We start from the raw sequence: 24,649 nt of genomic DNA on the forward strand, positions 1-24,649 counted from the left end.
AGGTGTCGGCGCCGTCGACGGCGACACCATATTCATTTGCTCCTCCTCCTCCCTCGAAAAGCCTTCTACCTCAGACATGTCGACACACACGTACCGACACCACACACTCAGGGAACCCTCTTATCTGAGGACAGTTCCCCCACAAGGCCCTTAGGAGAGACAGAGAGAGAGTATGCCAGCACACACCCAGTGCTATAATAACCCAGGACAAAAACACAATATTTATGTTTACCCAGATAGTGCTTTTATACTCAATTCGCCAATTATGTGCCCCCCCCCCTCTACTTTAAAACCCTCTTGTCACCGTGATCTAAGCAGGGGAGAGGCCAGGGAGCTTCCTCTCAGCGGTGCTGTGGAGAAAAAATGGTGCTGGTGAGTGCGGAGGAGAGAAGCCCCGCCCCCTCGGCGGCGGGCTTCTGTCCCGCTCTAAAATACAAAACTTTGGCGGGGGCTCGTAGGTATATACAGTGGCCGGCTGTATATACCCATCTTTTGCCAGGAGAGGTTTATTTGCTGCCCAGGGCGCCCCCTCCCCCACGCCTTGCACCCTTACAATGACACAGTATGTGAGGTGAATGGGAGCAATGGCGCACAGCTGCAGTGCTGTGCGTTACCTCAGTGAAGAACATTGAAGTCTTCTGCTGCCTCTGATGTCTTCTAACTTCTCATACTCACGTGGCTTCTACCTTCAGCTCTGTGAGGAGGACGGCGGCGCGGCTCCGGGACGGACGGCGAGGATGAGACCTGCGTACCGATCCCTCTGGAGCTAATGGTGTCCAGTAGCCTAAGAAGCAGAGCCTTTCAACTCACAGAAGTAGGTCTGCTTCTCTCCACTCAGTCCCACGATGCAGGGAGTCTGTTGCCAGCAGGCTCCCTGAAAATACAAAAACAAACAAAATACTTTCTGTCAGAAACTCAGGAGAGCCTCTGAAAAGCACCCAGTCTCCTCTGGGCACAGTAATCAACTGAGGTCTGGAGGAGGGGCATAGAGGGAGGAGCCAATGCACACCCAAATCCTAAAGTCTTTCTTAAATTGCCCATGTCTCCTGCGGAGCCCATCTATCCCCATGGTCCTTACGGAGTCCCCAGCATCCTCTAGGACGTAAGAGAAAAAAAAAAGGTCAGTTTAAAGTTTGCTACAGCTGTAGGGGTGAATACATGTACATGCTATTTATTTGTCCTTCCAAATTAACCCCAATCATACATTAGATTCCAAACGTTTGAATATTTGATATGTTGGAACACATTTATAATATGAGTATAACACCAATGTTTGTGTCAATTATACTATTACATAGTCCTATAAGATATATACAATTTAGGTCATCATATTGTTCAAAAATACAGACTGCGCAGGTTGGGTTAAAAAAGTATTTATTATTTTTCTCTTTAAATAAAAAATAAAAAGAATACTCCTCAGAACTTGGGTTTAAACATACCCACTTGTGAGGGAAAGCAGGAGCTAGGCGCCTCCCCCAAACCCTTTAGTTGCCTGTGATTGTGCATACAAACCCCTTTAATCAGAAGGGCACGCAAACCCACATTAATAAGGTTTATAACACACCTTGCATACTAGATTTTCAACGATTACCAGTGTTCTATATTATATTCAAAGTCAAACTCACAATGCTACTGCAGAGGACTGACTTGGCCTCATTTTTCAGCTGTCACATGAGCTTTCACCACTCAAGCAATAAAATGGCTTCTCAGACTATGGCCATCAGAGTCTATTGTAAAAAAACAAACAAAAATACATTGAGCACCCAGTCACAGACATGACTGCATGATACAATACACTTTCACGTCTTGCATGACCTAAATGCAGTAATTCATTTTTTTTCTGTATGTTACTGCTGATGTTTATACCAGATGTAAAAGTGAAACTCTTTCCAGTCCTCCATTTTTATGTATAAAAGGTCTGTTACGCAAAGTTGGTAGCTCAGACTGTATTAACAGGTAACTACTTATCAGATTCTAGAACTCTGAAGCCAACAGCTATTGTTTAGAGGACTCACTTTAGGCAGTATGGCCACTGACCGTTCTATATAAAATATTGGTTTGTCTAATCAGATAAAGTAGTAGCACTACTTGATGCTGTAATTTCTAGCAGATGTACTGAAGATATAATGCTGAAACAAGAAGCATTTTTTTATGCAATTCTGTTAGGGCCAAGTGGTTTTACATGCTTAGTTCCATCTATGAACAGCCTATTACAAAAAGCAAAGCCTCTTTCTGAACTATAGCCAGCATATATGTTATAATGAGCTTGTAAACACGGATAACATTTTAGTAATCTCATTAGACTGATCAGATGAACATTGGTGTCATTTGTTCAGAAATCTAGTAAGCTAGATATTCCCATGTTCTTACCAGTCACACAGAGAAATTGCATCATATTTAAAATGTACACTCACCGTAGTTTCCCTTTGTATTCCAATGCATGCAGACCCAAACTGTGCAATAAAGAGGAAACCATTCATGCACAGTCTTCACCTATTCCAGAATATCCTCCGCTCCTCCCAAAAGGTCAACTGTCAATCTTATACATTTACAATTCAATAGCTTGGGGGCACTGTCTTACAGGACATGGTGTAAGTACTAAATTATTTGTGGATATGGACAACAGAAAGTAACAGGCAAAGAGGAGACCTGCTTATAGACTATACTTTGCAAAGAGAGGAGATAGATCGACCTATCTTAAAAAAAAAAAAAAAAATCTAAAAAGAACAAAACAGACACCAAAAGAAACTGATCTGTAACAATGACCAATTGCTAGTAAATAAAACAAGTCTAGTGTTCCAGTTACAGCACCCATCCAGCACAAGCACATTACAGCAGAGGTAGATGAAGGTACAGACCCTAAACCACTATATGGATAGGCAGAATTGTTGGTCACATTCCTGATTTCCCACTTACAACTGAGGAATATAAAGTCCCTTTTGTTTGTTTTTTTTAAAACGTCTCAGCAAGGTCACTGCACTACATTCACTCATTTGGGATTAGTAGAACTGAAAATGCTTATGATAGATGTTTTTGTAATAGAAGAATGCAACAAGTCCGGCATGCTCACAACACCAGCTATTAATTAACTACCTGCAGTCAAGTGGCTTTACTTGGTGAGACGTCCCATAAAAAAAATGCCTCAGTCTCATGTTTACACAAAATAATGGTGTTTTTGGCATCTGCTTTTGCTGTATCACAATAACAAAAGCATAGTCCTAGGGAGTGCTTTCCGGTCATCCGCAGCCCACAGATGCGCATAAATGTATTACACACTTACTACCATACTGCCTAAGTCATCAAGAATTTGTCAGTGCAGGCAGGAGGGGTGGGAAAGGGTGCTTACAATATGCAGTCCCACAGAGTGGAAGCAGCCATCATAAGACTACAACCTAGAAATACTCCAGGAACTAGAACCTGATTGCGATTCGTAACGAGGCTCCTCAGTGATACCACAGATTGACACAAAAATAATACACTACAGTTCTCGCAAATATCGATCAGTCTACAACATGGCTACCTCCACACTTGGGAGATAATGAACGCAAGCAGTTTAAACTAGTTTATGACAAGTCTCCCATTCGATCTTATTATTATTATTTTTAAATACATGTTTAATCGGTCACATACTCCTTAGTAAAACACTAGCATTTCCTTACATTACAGAAATAAAAAAAATAATATCCACCATTAAAAACAGCGCCACCCAGTGGTGGAATACACTTACTCAGCTATGCCCCGGGGAGAAAAATAAATAAAATGCTTTGAACCAAGCCTCTGCCAGATACAGGAATACTGTTCGTTAATTTAAGAAGTATAGGGAAAAGTGGAAGGCTTGAAATGACTTTCACAGTCAATAGGGCTGAGACCGCTGTGGCAGATAGCGCAGAGGAACCATATACCAACAATTATGTAGAATACAAATCCGTGGAATAACTTTCCTCAAATCAGTTTAAAGCATCTCCAGTATTATGGCAGTTGCAGCAGCAGGTCTACTGTCTTCCAAGTGCCACTAATTCAAACATCAATTTTCAGTAAATTGCGATTCCTAACAGAATACATTTTTATAAGGCAAACGCTTTAATTTTTTTAATGGCATTTTTGAGTGGAAACACTGTTAAAGCTACCAGCACAGGTAATAATTTGATGAATGATGGTAGTCTGATTTATTCTAAATATCAAATATGACCTCATGTGCTATCACAGCACTGAGTACACACTGACTGGGTCCTTAGCAAAATGCTATTTGGTACCCCAAGCAAGAATCTGTGATAACAGGACTGCTTTCTAGCTACATCAGCCCATTCTGAATTATCAAATTATTAGATGAGAGGGTGTTAGAAGTTGGACATTGGTCAGCACAATATGTCAGTTGACACAACATACACAGATGTGAGAATCGGAGACACACCATAATCTCTTAGAATTGTCCAGATTCAACAGGGAGAAACATGCCACATCACAAAAATACAGTTAATAGTTCTCATTACCAGACTGATTTTTATATTTGATTTAATTTGGACAGTTAGAATAGGGCAAGTGGTTAACCTTAATATGAATATTTTCAGCAAAACATCTAATAATTTCACATTTATCTGTCAATATTACTGGTAGCCCTTTTAAACTTATTCTGCTTCTGCCCATAGTAAGTATAAACCATATTAATTAACCGATACACTTACTAAAATGGAAGTGTAATATAATATATTTTGTATAAGAAACCTGATATAGATATGGAACCCCCTGTGCCAGTCCTCTTACATTCCAAGCAGTGCCACATACCTAGCCAGTAAAGGAATGCATTTAGCCATTCCCCCTTTATTGACAGTAATTGCATATCACACCGCCCAACACCTAGGTCTGGTGAAAAGAATATACAAAAAAAAAAAAAAAAAAGAACTTTAGTTATTCCATAATATTACCAAACATGAATATTTTACATTTTCATACTGCCACTTTAAATGTTATTGAGCAAACACCTATTTGGTGAATAAGCTCCCTTAAATGCTGGAGATGTTTATAATATTGTACCAGCACACACTGTACACGTGACAACAGAGGAGCTGCAGAAAGGCAATTTACACCTTGGGTCAAATAAAATGATTACCATGGATGTCATCTGGCGATTTGTTTTTCTAGGTTTATGTTTTTTGCTCTGGGAGAAGAACAAACTATTTATTGCCCAGCTGGGCAAGGAAGCAAAAGTGGACAAAAGGTCTCAAATATCCATAGGATGCCTCCTTTATTTTAGTTTTTTAGAATTTTTAAAAAATGACCAACTGAAGGACTTGTATTCTTCCACATCTAGGTACAGCTTCACATATAGTTCCTTTCATCCTTCGTAACATGAAAACTGCAGGATGGTACTGAAATTTTTTTTTTTTAACCCCTGTGAAAAAAAACAAAACTTGGGATGCCACTTTAGCTCTTTTTTTTTTTTTTTTTAATTCCATATGCCCATAAAGACCAAGCCATTCCAGAAGTGCCAATTTGAGGTATTGTAAGTGGATAACAAACTTAGTTATTGATGAAGCTGGTATTGCTCTGATGCCAGACGAAGCACTAGGATGAATGGTGTCTATCAGTAAAAACTTTTTACCAAGCACCAACTCTCAGTCACAGTCAAACTACTATCTTCTGTGCAGGCATCCTAAAATTACCCATAGTAGATCCACGGATCCAGTCAATGTCGTCTTCTGCTGACCATCCAGCAATAAACAGATTGACACAATGTGGTTCTAAATCATTTAAAAAGACTAGATTAAAATATTCTGTTATATCACAGATTGAGGAAGAGTGGTGGACAGGAGGAACAATCACTAAATTTCTTTCCATCTGTTAAACAGTTAAAGGTGTCCCTTCTAGGTTCAGAACAGGTTACGTATTTATTAACATGTCTTTGCATGCTCCATGCCGCTCCTCCAGCACCTGCCATAAATTGAAATCTTTATATATTATAATTATATATTAAAAAATGATGCGGAGGAGCTCACAATTCTTACCACCTCCTTCTACTTTCTCTGTTCTTGGTGAAAAATCAGAACCTCTTATTTATAAAATAAAACAGACCAGAAAAAAAAGTCAGTTCATAAAACTTAATAGAAGGAAAGTAAAGAGAAGGGAGCCACTCATCACAGCTTCCCACCCTCTTCAGTGCACTCAAGCTTAGTCTTATCTCTGCCCATCCATGGCAGTCATGGCTTTCTGGGGGCCCCCTGCAGCCTGGGAGTTGGGAGGCCATGCTGGTTGTGGATGATGGTGGTGATGATGAAGGTGTGTGGTAGGAGAGGCTGGAGGAAGCCAAACAGGCTGTTGGCTGGGTGGTGAGGAGGCCCAATAGGGGTTGAAGTTGCCTGGAGGAGAACAAGCATTGGAGGCGGCTGGACTGTTGCTATTCTGCAAGCTCTCAGAGGTACGCAGCTTAGAGAACATGGCCAGAGCATCAGGGAAGTTGGGCGGAGTGGCGGGTGTGTTACTCGGTGTGCACATCTGAAATACAGAAAGTAAAGCCATACATAATTAACTCAACGTTTGGGGTTTATTTGGACAAAAAATAACTTTTAGTCTTCTTGCCAAAAATAAAATAAAAGCAATAAAAATTATATATATATCTACATAATAAAATCAAACAAACACATAAGCCAACCATCATTATTTGAGGTTACACAATTATGGAGGACTGACATCTCAAAAGTTATGCTAAAAGTCCACACTGGGATAACATGACCTCTACTCTCTGTACAAACAAAGAAGCCCACTCCATACATGACGCCCTGAAGAAATATATTTAGTCTCCACAGCTACATTCATCTAAGCAGTGTTCTGCCCAGGAAACGTCACCAGTCAGTTGGCATTAAGCAGTAGCCGGGCGGGGAAAATGTCATCTGACTAGATAGAAATATAATTTTAAAAGACTCTTGCCCACTTGCTGGCTGGACAGATATAATGGTGTTCAGCAATGCAGACAGAGACAGTGCGAATTTGCACTCTCCATCTACTCTCTCTGCAATGTTTCCACTGTCCACACTGTGACCTGCCTCTTATAGACCGGGAGGGATCTCTGATACTGTGCCTGTCACAGTAACATTAAATGCAGGGTACTCTGATTTTGGCAGTCAGACTCCTGGAGCAGGATAGTGATTGGTGGCATGTAAAACAAAAACAAAAAAAAATTGGAATGTCTGCAAAATTATTCTTGGGGAAATCACTGCAAATTATTTGTCTACAGTTGCATATTTAACGTACAACCTCTTATATACCAAGTACTTTATGTGCAGATAGTTGTCCTTATTAACTACTAAATTTTAAGCCTTGGAGAAGGTCTAGTTGCTCATAACCATCAGGTTACATTGATTTAATTTACACTCCATGAGTGTGCTCTTCTCACAGGAAGCAACACAAAAGGAGAAAATTCAATTGAAGGTGATGTTGTTCAGCTCCAGAAATGTAAACCCACGACTGGAGGACTTCTGCTTGCACCCACTTGAGGTGCAAACAAAAATAGTACTTAATTAGTGCCACAATGCTTGCTGTGTGCTTAGTGTGAACTTACAGCATCACACCAGGCACTGAAAATGCAGTTTGCCATGACCAAACCCTAGGTATTAGGTGTTGATAACTGCATACCCTGACTTTAGAGCCAGGCGTGATGCGGACAATGGAATAGCTCCGGCCACTCATTCCAGGAGCTAAACATAACATTCAATTGAATTACCCCCAGAGAGTACACTGGGTAATCAGAAAGTTGCCCACCAACACTGTAAGGCAGAGATGGCAACATCACATAAAATAAACCTCAAAACTAACTAATAATTAATATACTTCATAGGGGTGAATGACCCAGAGAATTTAACCAGTTATGTTGTGGAAAAGTGATGAGCGTTCCTAGGCGGTGGCTAGACATGCAACCAAATATGGTCAGTTCGTGGGCATATTATGGGAGTGTCGTGGGTGTGCCAATGCAAGCAGCTACATACACAGATGCACAGCCATAGGAGGAGGCCATAGTCGGATGAAGAAACTGCATCTGCCATCGTGCGAGATCGATGGTGGTGTGCACGAACATACCAAACTGTATTAGTGTGTGTACAGTCACAGAAAGTGGGCGCCTCAGTCCTTGCACATTCAGCTGCATGGGTGTACACAATGGAAAAAGTTTGTAGTAGTATTTGCGTAATGTCGCAGACAGGCGACCACCAATGGACACTGCTGTATGTGCTTCTGTGTGCGCCCGAACGGAACCATAACGGAATTGCTCCGGTGGGCACCATCTAGTGGCAGCCGGGGCAAACAACAATTGAATTCCCCCCCATGGCATTACTAGTTGTACACTTAGGGATAGGAGAGTGACTAATTAAGGAGTTACAATGATAGGCTGCCAGGGTGCAACAGATGCCTGAAATACAATGTGTAAACACAAGGAGGAGCCAATCAAATGAAAAGTCTGGACGGACAGACTTCCACCTCTACAGTGTACCGGTCATCAGTCATAAAACTATCACTGGATTTTCAAAGTATTTTTACATTTTAAGCATGTGTTCCCTTTGGCAGGAAATGAGTTTACAAAATTGTAGAATCTCCTCAAAATACAATTTCCCTACTTCTTCCTGTTTTTAAATGCAGGTACAAAAATTATATCTAACTACTACAGATTATCTAACTACTACAGATACCAGAGGAGCAAAGCACACATCATATTTACTACGAGTTATTTATTTATACAGCACACGCATTCTGAACAGCTTTACAGAGAATATCTGGCCATTGACATCAGTCCCTGTCCCAGTGCAGCTTACAACCTATGTTTCCAACCACATGTATATACACACTAGGGTTAATTTTTTTGGGTGCCAATTAATCAATGAGTATATTTTTGAAGAGTGGGAGGAACCTGGAGTACCAATGGAAACCCATGCAAGCACAAGTGAAATACACAAACTCCACACAATCTCTTTATGGCATATTGGGAGTCCACCTCCATCTTTTCAGGCGTAACTTGGGGCAGACAATTAAAGAACTATGGAAGATATATTGACGCCATCTTCACTTGGACAGGAGAAAGGGAAGATCTTAAGTCCTTTTGTTCATCTTTAAATGTGAAAGAGTAAATGTAAAAAGTAAATTTTTATATCAGTCAATTAGAAATCAATTTCTTAGATCTTCAGATATACAGCAAAGAGGGCATGGTCCAAACAAAAATTTTTTTTTTATAATTCTTCAGATACACAGAACTACATTTAATTTGATAGTTAGCATCATAACAACTGGCTGAAAGGGATTCCCAAAAGACAGTTTATTAGGATCAATGGAATTGTAGTGAATCCATAATTTGTGAATCTCAGATTCAACATCTTAAGAATTCCTTTTTGAGGAAAGGGTACAAGATGGAGGCCGTCGAATCTGAAGTACAACAGACGATGAACAATCGACAGAGCAATGTTGATCTCAGAACAAGTCAGACCGGTTTCTTCTACTTCAATTGATACACAATGGGCCTTCATCTCTGGCTTTGATTTGGATTACAAACTCTTTGAACAAATAAGGAAACACTGGTATATTTTGATGGGTGACCCAATATTGAAAGACATCATTCCACCCAGACCTAAATTCATTTACCGTAAACCCAATCTCAAGAACCATTTGGTCCGAAGCCCTCTCCCATACAATCTAACCCTATTAGAACGTCAGGCTTCCATCATTGCGGTATTTGCCTGGGATGTAGGAATATCAAAGCGGAGAGCTCCAAAGTACACGGAAGTCACCGTAAATGGGAAGACCATCAAAATCCGTGATTTCATCACCTGTAACACCACCAATGTTGTGTACATGGTCACATGTAAATGTGGGAAATCTTACATCGGTAGGACTTCAAGGTCATTAAAGCCCCGTATAGGGGAGCATCTGCAAAATATTCGCAAAAGGACTGACCACTCATCTTTCAAAGCATTTCTGGAAAGAACATCAATGTTCTACAAATTCTATTTCACATTTTGTTGGCTTAATTCACATCAAAGCCACATGGAAAAATCGAAATTTGGATATTAATTTTTAGTAAAGTAATTTTTATTCAGCAAACTGGAGAATAAGGTACAGACATTGCAGAGCATCACAATATCACAACAATAAATCCATCAGCTCGAGGCAGAACCCCAATATTGAGGGAAATTCACAGCTGAGGGATATCAGAACATGACCATGAGGGAATTACACATAATTTCCTGTTGTACAGATTATTTGGGTCTGCAAGATCCGTAGCCATAAATATAAATCCTCATACACTTTTATATTTACGCCCTTAAACTAACCAATAAGAAACATAAAATCAAAAGAAAAGAAAAAAAAAAAAACGAAGCAAGGTGAGAAGGGGTATTCTGATTCCGGACCACAGTAATCATGCGGTTAAGTAGGCGACTCCGCAGGGCTCAGCCGCCAAGCATCTCAACTACGTCGCTAAGCAGTAAATATTTGGTAAGTTAGCATTTCAGTGCCCTCTATAGTTGCGGGATCGGGTGAGAATGGGGGGAGTCAAGCCATGAAGACCAGACCCTTTCAAATTTGGCTGATGCGCTTTGTTTTAATATATATATATATATATATATATATATATATATATATATATATATATATATATATATATATATAAAAAAGGGGGGATGGGGGCGCCAGCGACCAACGGTGTCTAATGGTTTTTTGAATAAAATATGAAGAAGTGGCTGGATACGTTCAGATAACATTATAAAATTCAATTTAATTCATAAAAAAGAAGGGTGGGATAAAAGTTTACAAGCATAGGGCATTATTTAAGAATACACCAAAAAATATTTTTTTTAAAAACGGATACACAAAATATGAGAATAAAAAACATCAATATTCTAAAAAGATAAAAACACAATGCTTATCTTTTAAAATGGAGGGTCAATTTATATATATATATATATATATATATATATATATATATATATATATATCTTTCCTTAATTATTGTATCATTAATTAGGGTCTTAAGCGCAGAAACCAAGGGGGCTCTAGGGGCCATCCATAGCCTCGCAATGCAAACCTTAGCCAAGGCACATACACTGCTAGCATAGAGACCCATTGAAGCAGACAGAGAAGAGCATCCCATCCCCAGAATACAGAATTGAGGGGTAAGCAGTCCGCCAGTCACTCCCGTACTCTCCAGGATTGACCTGACCCCAACCAGAACACCCTCAACCTCGGGCAATCCCACACTAGATGCCAAAATGTTCCCACCTCCCCCCCGCATTTAGGACAAAGGCCAGATCCGCCCGTACCGAAAGTAGCCAGCCTAGCCGGAGTCATATACGTTCTGTGTAAAATGAAGAATTGAATCTGCTGATATCTAAGAGATTTGGTTACTTTGGCAGGGTATTCCAGAGCAAGGGCCCAGTCCTCCTCAGTTATTAAACCCATATCCTCCTCCCACCTTCCACGGAGACGTGTCAGAGGGTCCGCATGGAGCCTAGCAAGTAAATATCAATACGCACAGGAGACCATCTTAGCTCGACCCAAAGTAGCCACAAAGGTCTTGATGGGAAATGGGAGGATTCGTGGGGGGGACTCAGCAAACTGGGACTGGAGGGCGTGACGAAGCTGGAGGTATCTGAAAAAATAGGAATTGGGTAACCCAAACTCATCTTTCAGTTGCTGAAAGGATTTGAGTACCCCATCTAGGTAAAGTTGGGAGATAGAAACCAAAGATCTAGGGGCCCACACCTCCCGCCCCTCAAGCGCATGTAATTCAGGGAGCCAGTTAGAGTACCAAAGGGGGGTATCAGGGTCCAGACCATCGTATCCCAAGAGGACTCTCAGGGCCTGCCATATCTTTAATGCCTGGAAAATAATAGGGGGAAGAAACCGAGCTATGCTCCCACTCAGCAGCACCTGCACAGGAGAGAGGTGAGGAAAGTAACAGCGAATAAACTCACAGTGTAAGGAGTTAACCCCAGAATCCTGCGCCCACACACTAATATGAGTCAGCTGAGCAGCGTAGTAATACATCTGAAAATTAGGCAGAGCCAGGCCACCGTCAGAGCGCTGCCTGGTAAGGGCATTTAGCTGTATCCTAGGCCGTTTGTTAGCCCATATCAGAGAGGATAGAACACTATTTAATTTTCTAAAGAATAGCGGATAAATATATACCGGGGACTGGAGAATAATGTATAAAAGTTTGGCAGTATAATCATTTTAATAAGATTGACCCTGCCAGACACCGTCAGTGGAATCTTACACCAAGTTTTGGATTTGCCCATGACCCACTGCATATTTGGGTCCAGATTCAGAGGGACAAAATCAGAAGGGTCATTAGTTATGTGAATCCCGAGGTATTTAAATTGTATCGTCCAACATAGTGGCAGGGGGATTTTGGGAATAGTAGGGGGGGGGCCTATGACTGGCATAATGTACGATTTAGACCAGTTAATTCTAAGACCCGAGTGATCACCAAAGCACTCAATCACACGCAGCAGAGTGGGCATTGACTTGGTGTAATCCTGCAAGAACAACATGTCGTCGGCATAAAGAGCTATTCTATCCTCACGTGAGCCCGTACCGATTCCCACAATATCTGGGTGTGATCTTATCAGACAGGCCAGGGGCTCGACGGCCAGGGCAAACAGTGCGGGGGATAGGGGGCAGCCCTGTCTAGTACCACGGGATAGTTGAAAAGAGGGGGATACATAGCCGTTCACCAAGATCCTGGCACTCGGATGTTGATACAGTAATTTAGTCCAACAGATAAAGTTGGGTCCAAAGCCCATACAAGCCATCACCTCCCATAAATAAGCCCATTCAATGCTGTCAAAAGCCTTGGCCGCGTCTAACGAGACCACAGCCGAGTCAGAAGGTGAGTCATGTGGGAGTTGCAAAATGGTATATAGTCTACGTAGGTTAATAGATGTGGACTTCCGTGGCATGAAGCCAGTCTGGTCCGAGTGAACGAGGGAGGTGATCACTGTGTTAAGCCGTACTGCCAATATCTTTGCCAGGATCTTAGCATCGGTGGGAATCAGGGAAATCGGCCTATAGGAGTCTGGAGACCCAGGGTCCTTACCGGGCTTTGGAATCACTATTATAATTGCCTCTGACATTGAGAGGGGAAGCTCGTTATTGGCAAATATATCCAAGTATAGGGCATGGAGCCTGGGCCCAAAGAAATCTATATGAGTTTTGTAAACCTCGGAGGGAATCCCGTCGCACCCCCCGGAGCCTTGCCACTAGGGGACATACCAATGGCCGCAGTCACCTCCTCGAGCGTCAAGGGCGCCTCCAGCAGCTCACAGGCCTCAGGGGAGAGTGCAGGCAGCGCAATACCCCCCAGGTAATGCGAGATATCTAGAGTAGAGCACGTCAATTGTGAGCTATAAACTCCAGAGTAATAAGATCTAAATAACTGCGCAATGTCCGGCGTGGTGTCAACAAAGGAGCCATCCCCATCGGACATCTGGGTGATCGTAGACCCAGGCCGATCATAGTGTATCAGACGGGCCAGGAGTCCCCCCCGTCCTATCAGCCTGCATATAAATATTAGTAGCCTTAAAAAGGAGGGAACGTGAGTTTTTATCGGACAGGTGGGCCATCCAAGCCGACTGAGCCACTAGCCAGCGTACCTTCGTCGCGGGGGCACCATCTAGCAAGTATTGGGACTCTAGTTCCCTGGCGTCGCTTTCAAGGGCCTGTTCTCTCTCCCTGGAGGATAGTTTATGAGCCGCTATGCGTCCAATATATGAACCTCTCAAAAAAGCCTTAAATGAATCCCAAACTATCGTACCCGGGGCCGACCCTACATTATCGTTAAAGTACCCCCCCCACTGAGTCTTCAGGTCGCTGCAGTCACCTAGCTGGGTCAGCCAAGAGGGGTGCAGCTTCCAATAAGAGTGCCCCCTCTGACTTCCCACAGCAATAGTCATCAACAGAGGGGAGTGGTCAGAGACCCCTCGGGCCTCATAATGAATGTCAATGATCCCGGGGACAAGGGCAGGGGACACTAGCATCAGGTCAATTCTGGAGAAGAAGCCATGAGTACTGGAAAAACAGGAGAACTGGCGGGCCGTAGGGTGACGGAGCCTCCACGCATCAACCCACTGCAAGCTATCCAAGAAATCTGCAAACTTGGTAGGGCCACCACCCGCCAGCGCAACATTCGGGGAGTGCCATCGATCCAAGGACAAATCTAGGATGTTATTAAAGTCACCCAGGCATATCACTGGGGTGGTAGGAGATGGAGCAATGAAAGAGGCAGCCTGCTGCAGCACAACATATGAAAAGGGAGGGGGGACATACACCGCTAATATGTAATAAGGCTGGGAGCTCAGTTTACATTCCATAAATACAAATCTTCCATATGGGTCAGTTTTGATCGACAATAATTCAAATTGTACTGATTTTTTAATCAGAACCGAGACACCCCTAGAAAAGGAAGAATGAGAGGCATGGTAAGCCCATCCCACCCAGGCCCGGCGTAAAGACAATAACCTATGTCCCTCCAAGTGGGTCTCACTGAGGCATGCAATATCCGGGTCATATTTCTTAATCATGTTTAAAACCAGAGATCGTTTGATTTTGTTATTCAGACGTCGGACATTCCATGCCAGCAATTTCAGGTTAATCATGACCCCATGTAGACTCTATGTGCCTCCCGGATAGACATTTCCCAAAATATAACTGAGAACCAACATCATTAATACCAGCAGTACATGACGTACATAAGCCCAGCATTATAATCCATAGCGTCTGAATTAGTAAACATCCTTGCTTCAGAAAAAACTCAGGTAAGAAAAACAAACTAGAGAAAGAAAACCAAAAACAGCAGCAAAGAGAGCCGCAACTAGCAGCTTCCCAATTATCCCTCCCCTCCCCGTACACCCTCCAGAACACCGGCATACTTATATCCCAAACCAACAACCCAAACTACCAAGTGCTAAGAAGGCCTAGATTCTCAACTAAACCTCTAACCAACACCACTTGGACGGAAAGTCTTGAGCCACCAATGCAAAGGAGGGGGGCTCCCCGATCTAAGATCGTTCCCTCCGATAGCCTAAGCCCAGCTTCTGTAACGCAGGAGATCAGTCCGGAGCCAGCTGTCGAGCACCTGGTGCAAATCTGTCCAGCCATTGTGCCGCTTCCCTTGGGGAATTAAAAAACTTGGTCTCCCCATCCGCCACAACCCGGAGCCTTGAAGGAAACAGCATGGAATATGGGATGTTGAGGTCTCGCAGACGCCGTTTAATGGGCATAAACTGGGCTCGGTCCTTCTGGACGTCTGCGGCAAAGTCCGGGAAGGCCGACACCTTGACTCCATTACGGACCAGCGGGCCCTTTGTACGACCTAGGCGAAGAACTGAGTCCCGGTCCTTATAATGCAGGAATTTGGCGATGAAGGTGCGAGGAGGGGCACAAGGAGGTAGTGGCCGAGATGGTATCCTATGTGCACGCTCCACCGTGAATTGGGCCGTAAAGGACTCAGCGCCATACATCTCCTTGAGCCAAGATTCGAGGAAGTCCTCCGGCTGCGAGCCCTCTTCTCTTTCAGGTAGGCCTACAAATCTGACGTTGTTCCTGCGCAGTCGTCCCTCCATGTCTAAAAGCTTGGTCTGGAGGGAGGAAACTTGCTGGGTCACCGTGGATACGGACTGCTTCAGGGGGCCACACATATCTTCCAGGTTGGAGACCCTTGTCTCCGCCTCACCCACTCTCTCACGGATACGCTGAACATCTTGTCGGAGTAAGGATAGGTCGCACTGCACCTTTTCCATCTTGTCGGAGAGACGCTGTTCACTGCCAGCTATAGCCTCCAGCACCTGTTGAATAGACGGCGCCTCCGCCGCCTCTGGGGAACCGGCCGCAGATGCAGAGGGGGAGTTCGAGTGGGTCGGAGAGGTTCCCTGAGAAGGAGCCAATGACACCCTGGGAATGGGTTGCCTGGCATATCTTTCTAGTTTGGCTGCGGCCGCACTCTGGCCGCCCTTAACCATATTGGACAGGAGCAGTCACACTCGCCCCAGGACAGGGTTTTCAGAATCAAAGTGTAAGCAGAAGGCGGTAGCAGCAAGGACGTATGCAATCAGTGGCGGGAAACAACCGTGCCCGGTCTTTAGGCCAAGATATCAATGGATAGAAAATACAGGCTTGTGTAAAAGCAACAATACGGATGGGGATATTGAAGAGGGAATGTCTTGTAGCAATTCCGGGAGACAAGGGTAGGATATTGGTGTGTAGTACCCTGTAGGATATTAGTGCAGTGCAGCAGTGTAGTCAGTTCCAATCTATATGCAGCTCCTATATGACAGAATGGGAGAGCTGCGCAGCGGGAACAGCCGATTGTGCTTCCATGAACATGTTAAGTTAATATAGATAATATAGATATTGAGAGGCTGAGAATGGATGAGAGCAGCTTGCAGTAAGGTCTCAGAGATCAAAAACAGTTCACAGGGCACAGGAGAGTCCTATCAGGCAGCCCATCAGATGTCCAGACTTGGGCAGCAGCCTTTATAATCCACTAATTATCAAGAGAGTAAAAATGGGAGAGAGCAGCATGCATCCAGCTCCCAGAGTGCAGAGACAGGTCACAAGGCACATGAGAATCCCACAGGCAGCTTTGCATATGTCCAGGCGCGGGCAGCAGCCTATATAAGCAGCTTCTAAGATGGCCGCCGTGCCCCATCCCCTTCCCCAGGAGTACCTGTACTTTCGTCGGCTATCTGGGCCCCAAGCCACAGCCCGACAGGCAGAAGAGGAGTTATCCCCTGTGTGCAGTCCCTCCGCGGCGTCCGGAGGCCGCAGCAGCCGCCGCTCGAGCTCCGGCCGACTCGCGGTCGAGGCCACCGAAATCGAGGCCGGGGATCCGGAGGAGGTGTAGGCCGCAGGGCCGGAGGTCGGTCACCGCCGCTCCACGGTTCCCGGAGAGTACGGAAGAAGGTGCCCGCCGGTGTCCACAGCTTGTGGTGAAGATTCCGGCCGGGCAGAGGCACCAGAGGGGGTCAGGATCAATTGCAGGAGTTTGGTGGCCGGGGAGCTCCCGAGTTATGCTGCTTACTCCTCAGCCGTCGTAGCCACGCCCCCGAAATTTGGATATTAATTTAACCAGAGCAGAAATGAGGACTATTTATAATTTACAAACCCTTTCACCATTAGGTTTGAATCAAGATTTTGAAATTAAACGGTTCCTTTAATTATCCCAACATTCATTATTATTCTTCCTTTTATCATCAATTACATTTTATTTTGCATGGTTTATATTTAATATATGTATCAACTATTTCCACTGATGATCTATTCATTTGTTTCCTTACATGTCTCCATGTTGGGAGGATGACCCCACTGGAGAAAAATATTGATGAATTTCCACTTTCAGATTGAATAAAAGGAACTAGAGCTCAAGCACCACCATTTTTCATTCAAGGGATTTTTAGAAGAGGGGAAGGAGAAGAAGAAAGAAAAAGGACACTTTTTTTTTTTTTGAGGACTTCCAGTCAATGAGCCGCACATGACTTCCGGTGACGGGTGGCACGCAAATCAATGTCACTTCCGGTTCCAGTAACGGCCGGAACCGAAAGTATCGGAAATGGACATTCGGCACACTTCTAATCATTTATGGATAGTATAAAAGGACATTCACTTAGCACTGGTGACATACAGCCTTGAAAAAGGGACTTGGACGTCCTGAAACGTGTCTGTGTTTACCACTCAGTGCCCACGGATGTTTATGGACTGTTGGATCCAGTGAAAGATCTTGTTTGGAAATCAAACTCTTGGAGCCGTATGCAGGGTATTTTTCCCGGAAGTAATCTGCATTCTTCACATGTGTCTCCTTTTCCTCCATTTGGTAAGAGCTTTCATTTGTTTGTAATTGCTCATTTGCATTGTATGTTTTTAGTGTAGTGTGCATATTAAAATATCATGTTTTTAGCATTACATTCTGATTGGATCCCTTAGACTTCATATGTTTTCTTACACCCTATGCAAGAGGATGCATATTAGTAACACCCGACTTGCGCCGATTGGGAGGAACCATTTTTTTTTTATTTGTTCCACATTCTGATTAGGAGCTTTTGAGGGAAGCTCTTGGATTCTCCCTGGGCTTGCACTAATCTTACAGCGCAGCAAGCAACCTCAAAATTTGCCATTGTACAAACTCCACACAGTTTGGGCCATTGGAGGAGTCAAACCCAACACATCAGTTCTTATCATTACACCATCTGTGCTGCCCGACTACATTTTTTGTGCAACAGTTTTCTTGGGGGGTGGGGGGGCGGGGAGAGAATGGAACTTCTTAATGTGCAGTTTCAGTCGTCATTTAGAGGACTCCATTCTTTGTACATTTCTTATTTTGCCTTCATCAAGGGTGTCTGTGTACTTCAATAAAGTTTAGAGATTTCCAGGTTAACAATAGGTTTGTTGCCTGTAATCGCACTGAAAAATGTTCCTATAGCAACATCAGGAATTCTTTACAACAGCCTTAAAAACAAATCATAGCATATAATTTCTGTTAACTTGATAGTTGCTAAATATACAGGGTGGGGAGGAGAAGGAAGTACAAAAACTAAGAGCTCGGCGGTCGCCATTTTGCCACAGACAATGACCTCATTAAAGCAGTTGATCAGTTCTTGAGGGATGCAGACTTCTACAAGACAGCGATATGTATGCTCCACGACCACTGGTCTAGGTGTGTACATGTATAGGGGGGGGGGATTATGTTGAAAAATATTAAAAATTGCCTACAAATAAATCCTTGTACCTTAGGCCACAAACTTAAAATCACATCTCGTAATACATTTTACATATTCATAGTTTCTGCTAATACAATCCAGAGAATCATAAAACAGGCTGTAAATGCATAAAAACAGAAACGCAATTTTACCACAATCACTTTTTGGCATGTTGGCTATCGGGTGTATTAAATTAATTTCAGATCCTCTCTGGAGTTCACTATTCAATGCTGGCCAGAAACGGCCAGCATTCCGACATTGCAGATTCGACTTGTTAACAAGTCGAATCTGCATTACCCTAAAACTGTCGAAAACAGCCGTGCTTTCGACAGAAACAGGTGGATATGCGGCTAATCCGCGTGTTTTTCGACAAGTGCCGGTTTTTCAGACAGCCGGAAAAACGTCACCTTCAGTGAATAGGTTGAATGCAAATTCAACCTATTCCTGACGAAAAGTGCCGGTATTTCTGACTTTTGGAAATACCTGCACCAATTGAATACACCCCTATGATGTATAAGGAAGACTTATGAAGAGAATTCATTGGTAGGTTAAACTATAATCAAAAGCTGGGGTTTACAAATATTTAAAAGAGGACAACACCGGATTTTTTCTTACCCGTAACCAGGTTGAATACATGGTGACTTGAGAATTGCCATTTGCAAGACTAACATAGAAAGGGATTTTCTGCCAAGCCAGGGATGAAGTGCAGGCAGAATTACTGGATGGATGTAAAAACTCAATGTTTTTCTTACATGGGATGGGGTAAATGGTTACAATGAGCAAAACTAGGTAGTAATAGGGGTGATTGAACCATAAATTAATGTAATTTCCACATAAAGAATACCCTTTTCCACCAGCTTGTGAGATTAAACGGATTTTACTCACCATCACTTGATCAGCACATACAGAATTTGTCCAATCTTTGAACCTGATTGACTTTCTCCAACCACAATATGTAATGCCAAATGAATAGTGTTATCTGCCCCTATGGGGCATATATGAGCAGGGACGGATTTTACTGCGCAGGTAAAAGCTTTGGGTTTAATGACTTCAGTGATTCAATTATTGTGTTTGTGGTATTAAATTAGTTTAAGTAATTTACCGCAGGCTAAATGATCCCCTGGGCCTATTCAATCAGTCCCAAAAAGAAATACGCAATAAATCTCCTGTTTTCGGGTGCAAACACAGTGTTAACACATAGGTCCGGGCACATTCCCCAGATCCTGTGTGTTACAGCCCAATAACAAGTTAATTTAATAGGCGAGAAAAAATAAGATTTTACTCACCGGTAAATCTATTTCTCGTAGTCCGTAGTGGATGCTGGGAACTCCGAAAGGACCATGGGGAATAGCGGCTCCGCAGGAGACTGGGCACAACTAAAAGAAAGCTTTTAGACTACCTGGTGTGCACTGGCTCCTCCCACTATGACCCTCCTCCAAGCCTCAGTTAGGATACTGTGCCCGGAAGAGCTGACACAATAAGGAAGGATTTTGAATCCCGGGTAAGACTCATACCAGCCACACCAATCACACCGTATAACTCGTGATACCATATCCAGTTAACAGTATGAAACATAACAGCCTCTCAACAGATGGCTCATAACAATAACCCTTTAGTTAACAATAACTATGTACAAGTATTGCAGACAATCCGCACTTGGGATGGGCGCCCAGCATCCACTACGGACTACGAGAAACAGATTTACCGGTGAGTAAAATCTTATTTTCTCTAACGTCCTAGTGGATGCTGGGAACTCCGAAAGGACCATGGGGATTATACCAAAGCTCCCAAACGGGCGGGAGAGTGCGGATGACTCTGCAGCACCGAATGAGAGAACTCAAGGTCCTCCTCAGCCAGGGTATCAAATTTGTAGAATTTTGCAAACGTGTTTGCCCCTGACCAAGTTGCAGCTCGGCAAAGTTGTAAAGCCGAGACCCCTCGGGCAGCCGCCCAAGATGAGCCCACCTTCCTTGTGGAATGGGCTTTTACTGATTTAGGATGCGGCAATCCAGCCGCAGAATGCGCCAGCTGAATTGTGCTACAAATCCAGCGAGCAATAGTCTGCTTAGAAGCAGGAGCACCTATTTTGTTGGGTGCATATAGGATAAAAAGCGAGTCGGTTTTCCTGACTCCAGCCGTCCTGGAAACATAAATTTTCAAGGCCCTGACTACGTCCAGTTACTTGGAATCTTCCAAGTCCCTAGTAGCCGCAGGCACTACAATAGGTTGGTTCAAGTGAAAAGCTGATACCACCTTAGGGAGAAAGTGGGGACGAGTCCTCAATTCTGCCCTATCCATATGGAAAATCAGATAAGGGCTTTTACATGACAAAGCCGCCAATTCTGACACTCGCCTGGCCGAAGCCAAGGCCAATAACATGACCACTTTCCACGTGAGATATTTCAGATCCACAGTTTTAAGTGGTTCAAACTAATGTGATTTTAGGAAACTCAACACCACATTGAGATCCCAAGGTGGCACAAAAGGGGGCTGAATATGAAGCACTCCCTTTACAAAAGTCTGAACTTCAGGCAGTGAAGCCAGTTCTTTCTGGAAGAAAATCGACAGAGCCGAAATCTGGACCTTAATGGAACCCAATTTTAGGCCCATTGTCACTCCCGACTGTAGGAAGTGCAGAAAACGACCCAGCTGAAATTCCTCTGTAGGGGCCTTCCTGGCCTCACACCACGCAACATATTTTCGCCAAATGCGGTGATAATGGTTTGCGGTTACTTCTTTCCTGGCTTTTATCAGCGTAGGAATGACTTCCTCCGGAATGCCCTTTTCCTTTAGGATCCGGAATTCAACCGCCATGCCGTCAAACGCAGCCGCGGTAAGTCTTGGAACAGACAGGGCCCCTGCTGTAGCAGATCCTGTCTGAGCGGTAGAGGCCATGGGTCCTCTGACAACATTTCTTGAAGTTCTGGGTACCAAGCTCTTCTTGGCCAATCCGGAACCACGAGTATCGTTCTTACTCCTCGCCTTCTTATTATTTCTCAGTACCTTTGGTATGAGAGGCAGAGGAGGGAACACATAAACCGACTGGTACACCCACGGTGTCACTAGAGCGTCCACAGCTATCGCCTGAGGGTCCCTTGACCTGGCGCAATATCTCTTTAGCTTTTTGTTGAGGCGGGACGCCATCATGTCCACCTGTGGCCTTTCCCAACGGTTTACCAACAGTTGGAAGACTTCTGGATGAAGTCCCCACTCTCCCGGGTGTAGGTCGTGTCTGCTGAGGGAGTCTGCTTCCCAGTTGTCCACTCCCGGAATGAACACTGCTGACAGTTCTAAGACGTGATTTTCCGCCCATCGGAGAATCCTTGTGGCTTCTGCCATCGCCATCCTGCTTCTTGTGCCGCCCTGTCGGTTTACATGGGCGACTGCCGTGATGTTGTCTGATTGGATCAGTACCGGCTGGTTTTGAAGCAGGGGTCTTGCCTGACTTAGGGCATTGTAAATGGCCCTCAGTTCCAGAATATTTATGTGTAGGGACGACTCCTGACTTGACCACAGACCATGGAAGTTTCTTCCCTGTGTGACTGCTCCCCATCCTCGGAGGCTCGTGTCCGTGGTTACCAGAACCCAGTCCTGAATGCCGAATCTGCGACCCTCTAGAAGGTGAGCACTCTGCAGCCACCACAGGAGAGATACCCTGGCCCTGGGGGACAGGCGGATCATCTGATGAATCTGTAGATGTGACCCGGACCACTTGTCCAGAAGGTCCCACTGAAAAGTCCTTGCATGGAACCTGCCGAATGGAATGGCCTCGTAAGACGCCACCATTTTTCCCAGAACTCGAGTGCAGTGATGTACCGACACCCTGTCTGGCTTTAACAGGTCTCTGACCAAGCTCTGAAGTTCCTGGGCCTTTTCCATCGAGAGAAAGACCTTCTTCTGTTCCGTGTCCAGAACCATGCCTAAGAAAGGCAATCGGGTCGTTGGAACTAACTGTGACTTCGGTAGATTGAGAATCCAACCATGTTGTTGCAATACCCTCAGGGCGAGTGATATGCTGTCCAGCAACTGTCCTCTCGATCTCGCTTTTATCAGGAGATCGTCCAAGTATGGGATAATTGTGACCCCCTGCTTGCGCAGGAGCACCATCATTTCCGCCATTAATTTGGTAAAAAGCCTCGGGGCCGTGGAAAGCCCAACGGCAACGTCTGAAATTGGTAATGACAATCCTGCACAACAAATCTCAGGAACGCCTGATGAGGTTGATATATGGGGACATGAAGGTATGCATCCTTTATGTCCAGGGACACCATATAATCTCCCCCTTCCAGGCTTGTGATGACCGCTCTGAGCGATTCCATCTTGAACGTATAGGTTTAAGGATTTTAAATTCAGAATGGGTCTGACCGAACCGTCCGGTTTCGGGACCACAAACAGGGTTGAGTAATAGCCCATCCCCCGCTGCATCAGGGGAACTTCGACCACCACTTGTTGAAGGCACAACTTTTGAATTGCTGCCAAAACTACTTCCCTCTCTGGGGAAGAAGTCGGTAATGCCGATTTGAAAAACCGGCGAGGAGGCACCTCTTCGAATTCCAGCTTGTACCCCTGGGAAACAATGTCTATTTCCCCGGGATCCACCTGAGAGTGAACCCAGACTTGGCTGAAAAGACGAAGACGTGCCCCCACTGGAGCGGGCTCCCCCAGCGGAGCCCCAGCGTCATGCGATGGATTTAGTAGAAGCCGGGGAGGACTTCTGTTCCTAGGAACTGGCTGTAGCTGGCAGCTTTTTCCCCTTGCCCTTACCTCTGGCAAGAAAGGAAGATCCCCGAGCTCTCTTGGATTTATGCGACCAAAAGGACTGCATCTGATAATGTGGTGCTTTCTTAGGCTGTGAGGAAACATAAGGTAAAAAAGCTGATTTCCCTGCCGTAGCCGTGGAAACTAGGTCCGTGAGGCCTTCCCCAAACAGTTCCTCACCCTTGTAAGGCAAAACCTCCATATGTCGTTTTGAGTCGGCATCACCTGTCCACTGTCGGGTCCACAGTGCTCGCCTGGCAGAAATCGCCATAGCGTTCGCTCTGGATCCCAGTATGCCCACATCCCTCTGAGCCTCTCTCATATAAAAGGACCGCATCCTTAATATGGCCCAGGGTCAACAAAATAGTTTCCTTATCCATCGTATCAAAATCAGCAGATAAGGTATTGCGGCCTGAGTAATGTACCAGTATGTGTGTAAATTGACTTCAAGGTAGTCTCCTGCTTGCGATCAGCAGGATCCCTGAGGGTTGCGGTATCCTGAGACGGCAGCACCACCTTTTTGGAAAGGCGCGTCAACGCTTTGTCCACCATTGGGGAGGATTCCCACCGTATCATGTCCTTGATCGGGAAAGGATACGCCATAAGAATCCTTTTGGGAATCTGCAGTTTCTTGTCTGGAGTTTCCCAAGCACTTTCAAATAACTCATTTAATTCAAAAGAAGGTGGAAAGGTAACCTCAGGTTTCTTTTCTTTAAAACATGTGGACCCTTGGATTAGGTACAGCGGGGTCATCTATAATATGCAGCACATCCTTTATAGCAATAATCATATAATGAATACTCTTTGCCAATTTTGGCTGCAACCTCGCATCATCATAATCGACACTGGATTCAGAATCCGTGTCGGTATCTGTGTCTACTACTGGAGAAAGTGGGCGTTTTTGAGACACAGAAGGCCCCTGTGACATAGGGAAAGGCAGGGCATGACCCCCTGTATAATCACTGGACTCTGCATTGTCCAATTGTTTGTGCAATAAATTTACATTTGCATTTAAGACATTCCACATATCCAACCAATCCTGTGTCGGCGTTGCCGACGGAGACACCACACTCATGCGCTCCACCTCATCCCTAGGAGAGCCTTCCGCTTCAGACATGCCGACACGCACGTACCGACACTGCACACACTCAGGGAAATCTCTAATCTGG

At 44.4% G+C, this 24,649-nt stretch overlaps 1 protein-coding gene across 1 annotated transcript in view; it reads right to left on the reverse strand.

Moving 5' to 3' along the window:
* Window positions 1-1,357: 1,357 nt before the first annotated feature.
* Window positions 1,358-24,649, reverse strand: part of UBALD2 (UBA like domain containing 2) — a 36,036-nt gene continuing 12,744 nt past the window's right edge. Inside the window, exon 3 of the mRNA XM_063960541.1 lies at window positions 1,358-6,489. Within this exon, the coding sequence (XP_063816611.1) occupies window positions 6,172-6,489 (318 nt within the window). The 3' untranslated portion in view covers window positions 1,358-6,171. The remainder of the gene's footprint in view (window positions 6,490-24,649) is intronic.

Source organism: Pseudophryne corroboree, chromosome 3 (assembly GCF_028390025.1).
Source record: "Pseudophryne corroboree isolate aPseCor3 chromosome 3, aPseCor3.hap2, whole genome shotgun sequence".
NCBI lineage: Eukaryota > Metazoa > Chordata > Amphibia > Anura > Myobatrachidae > Pseudophryne > Pseudophryne corroboree.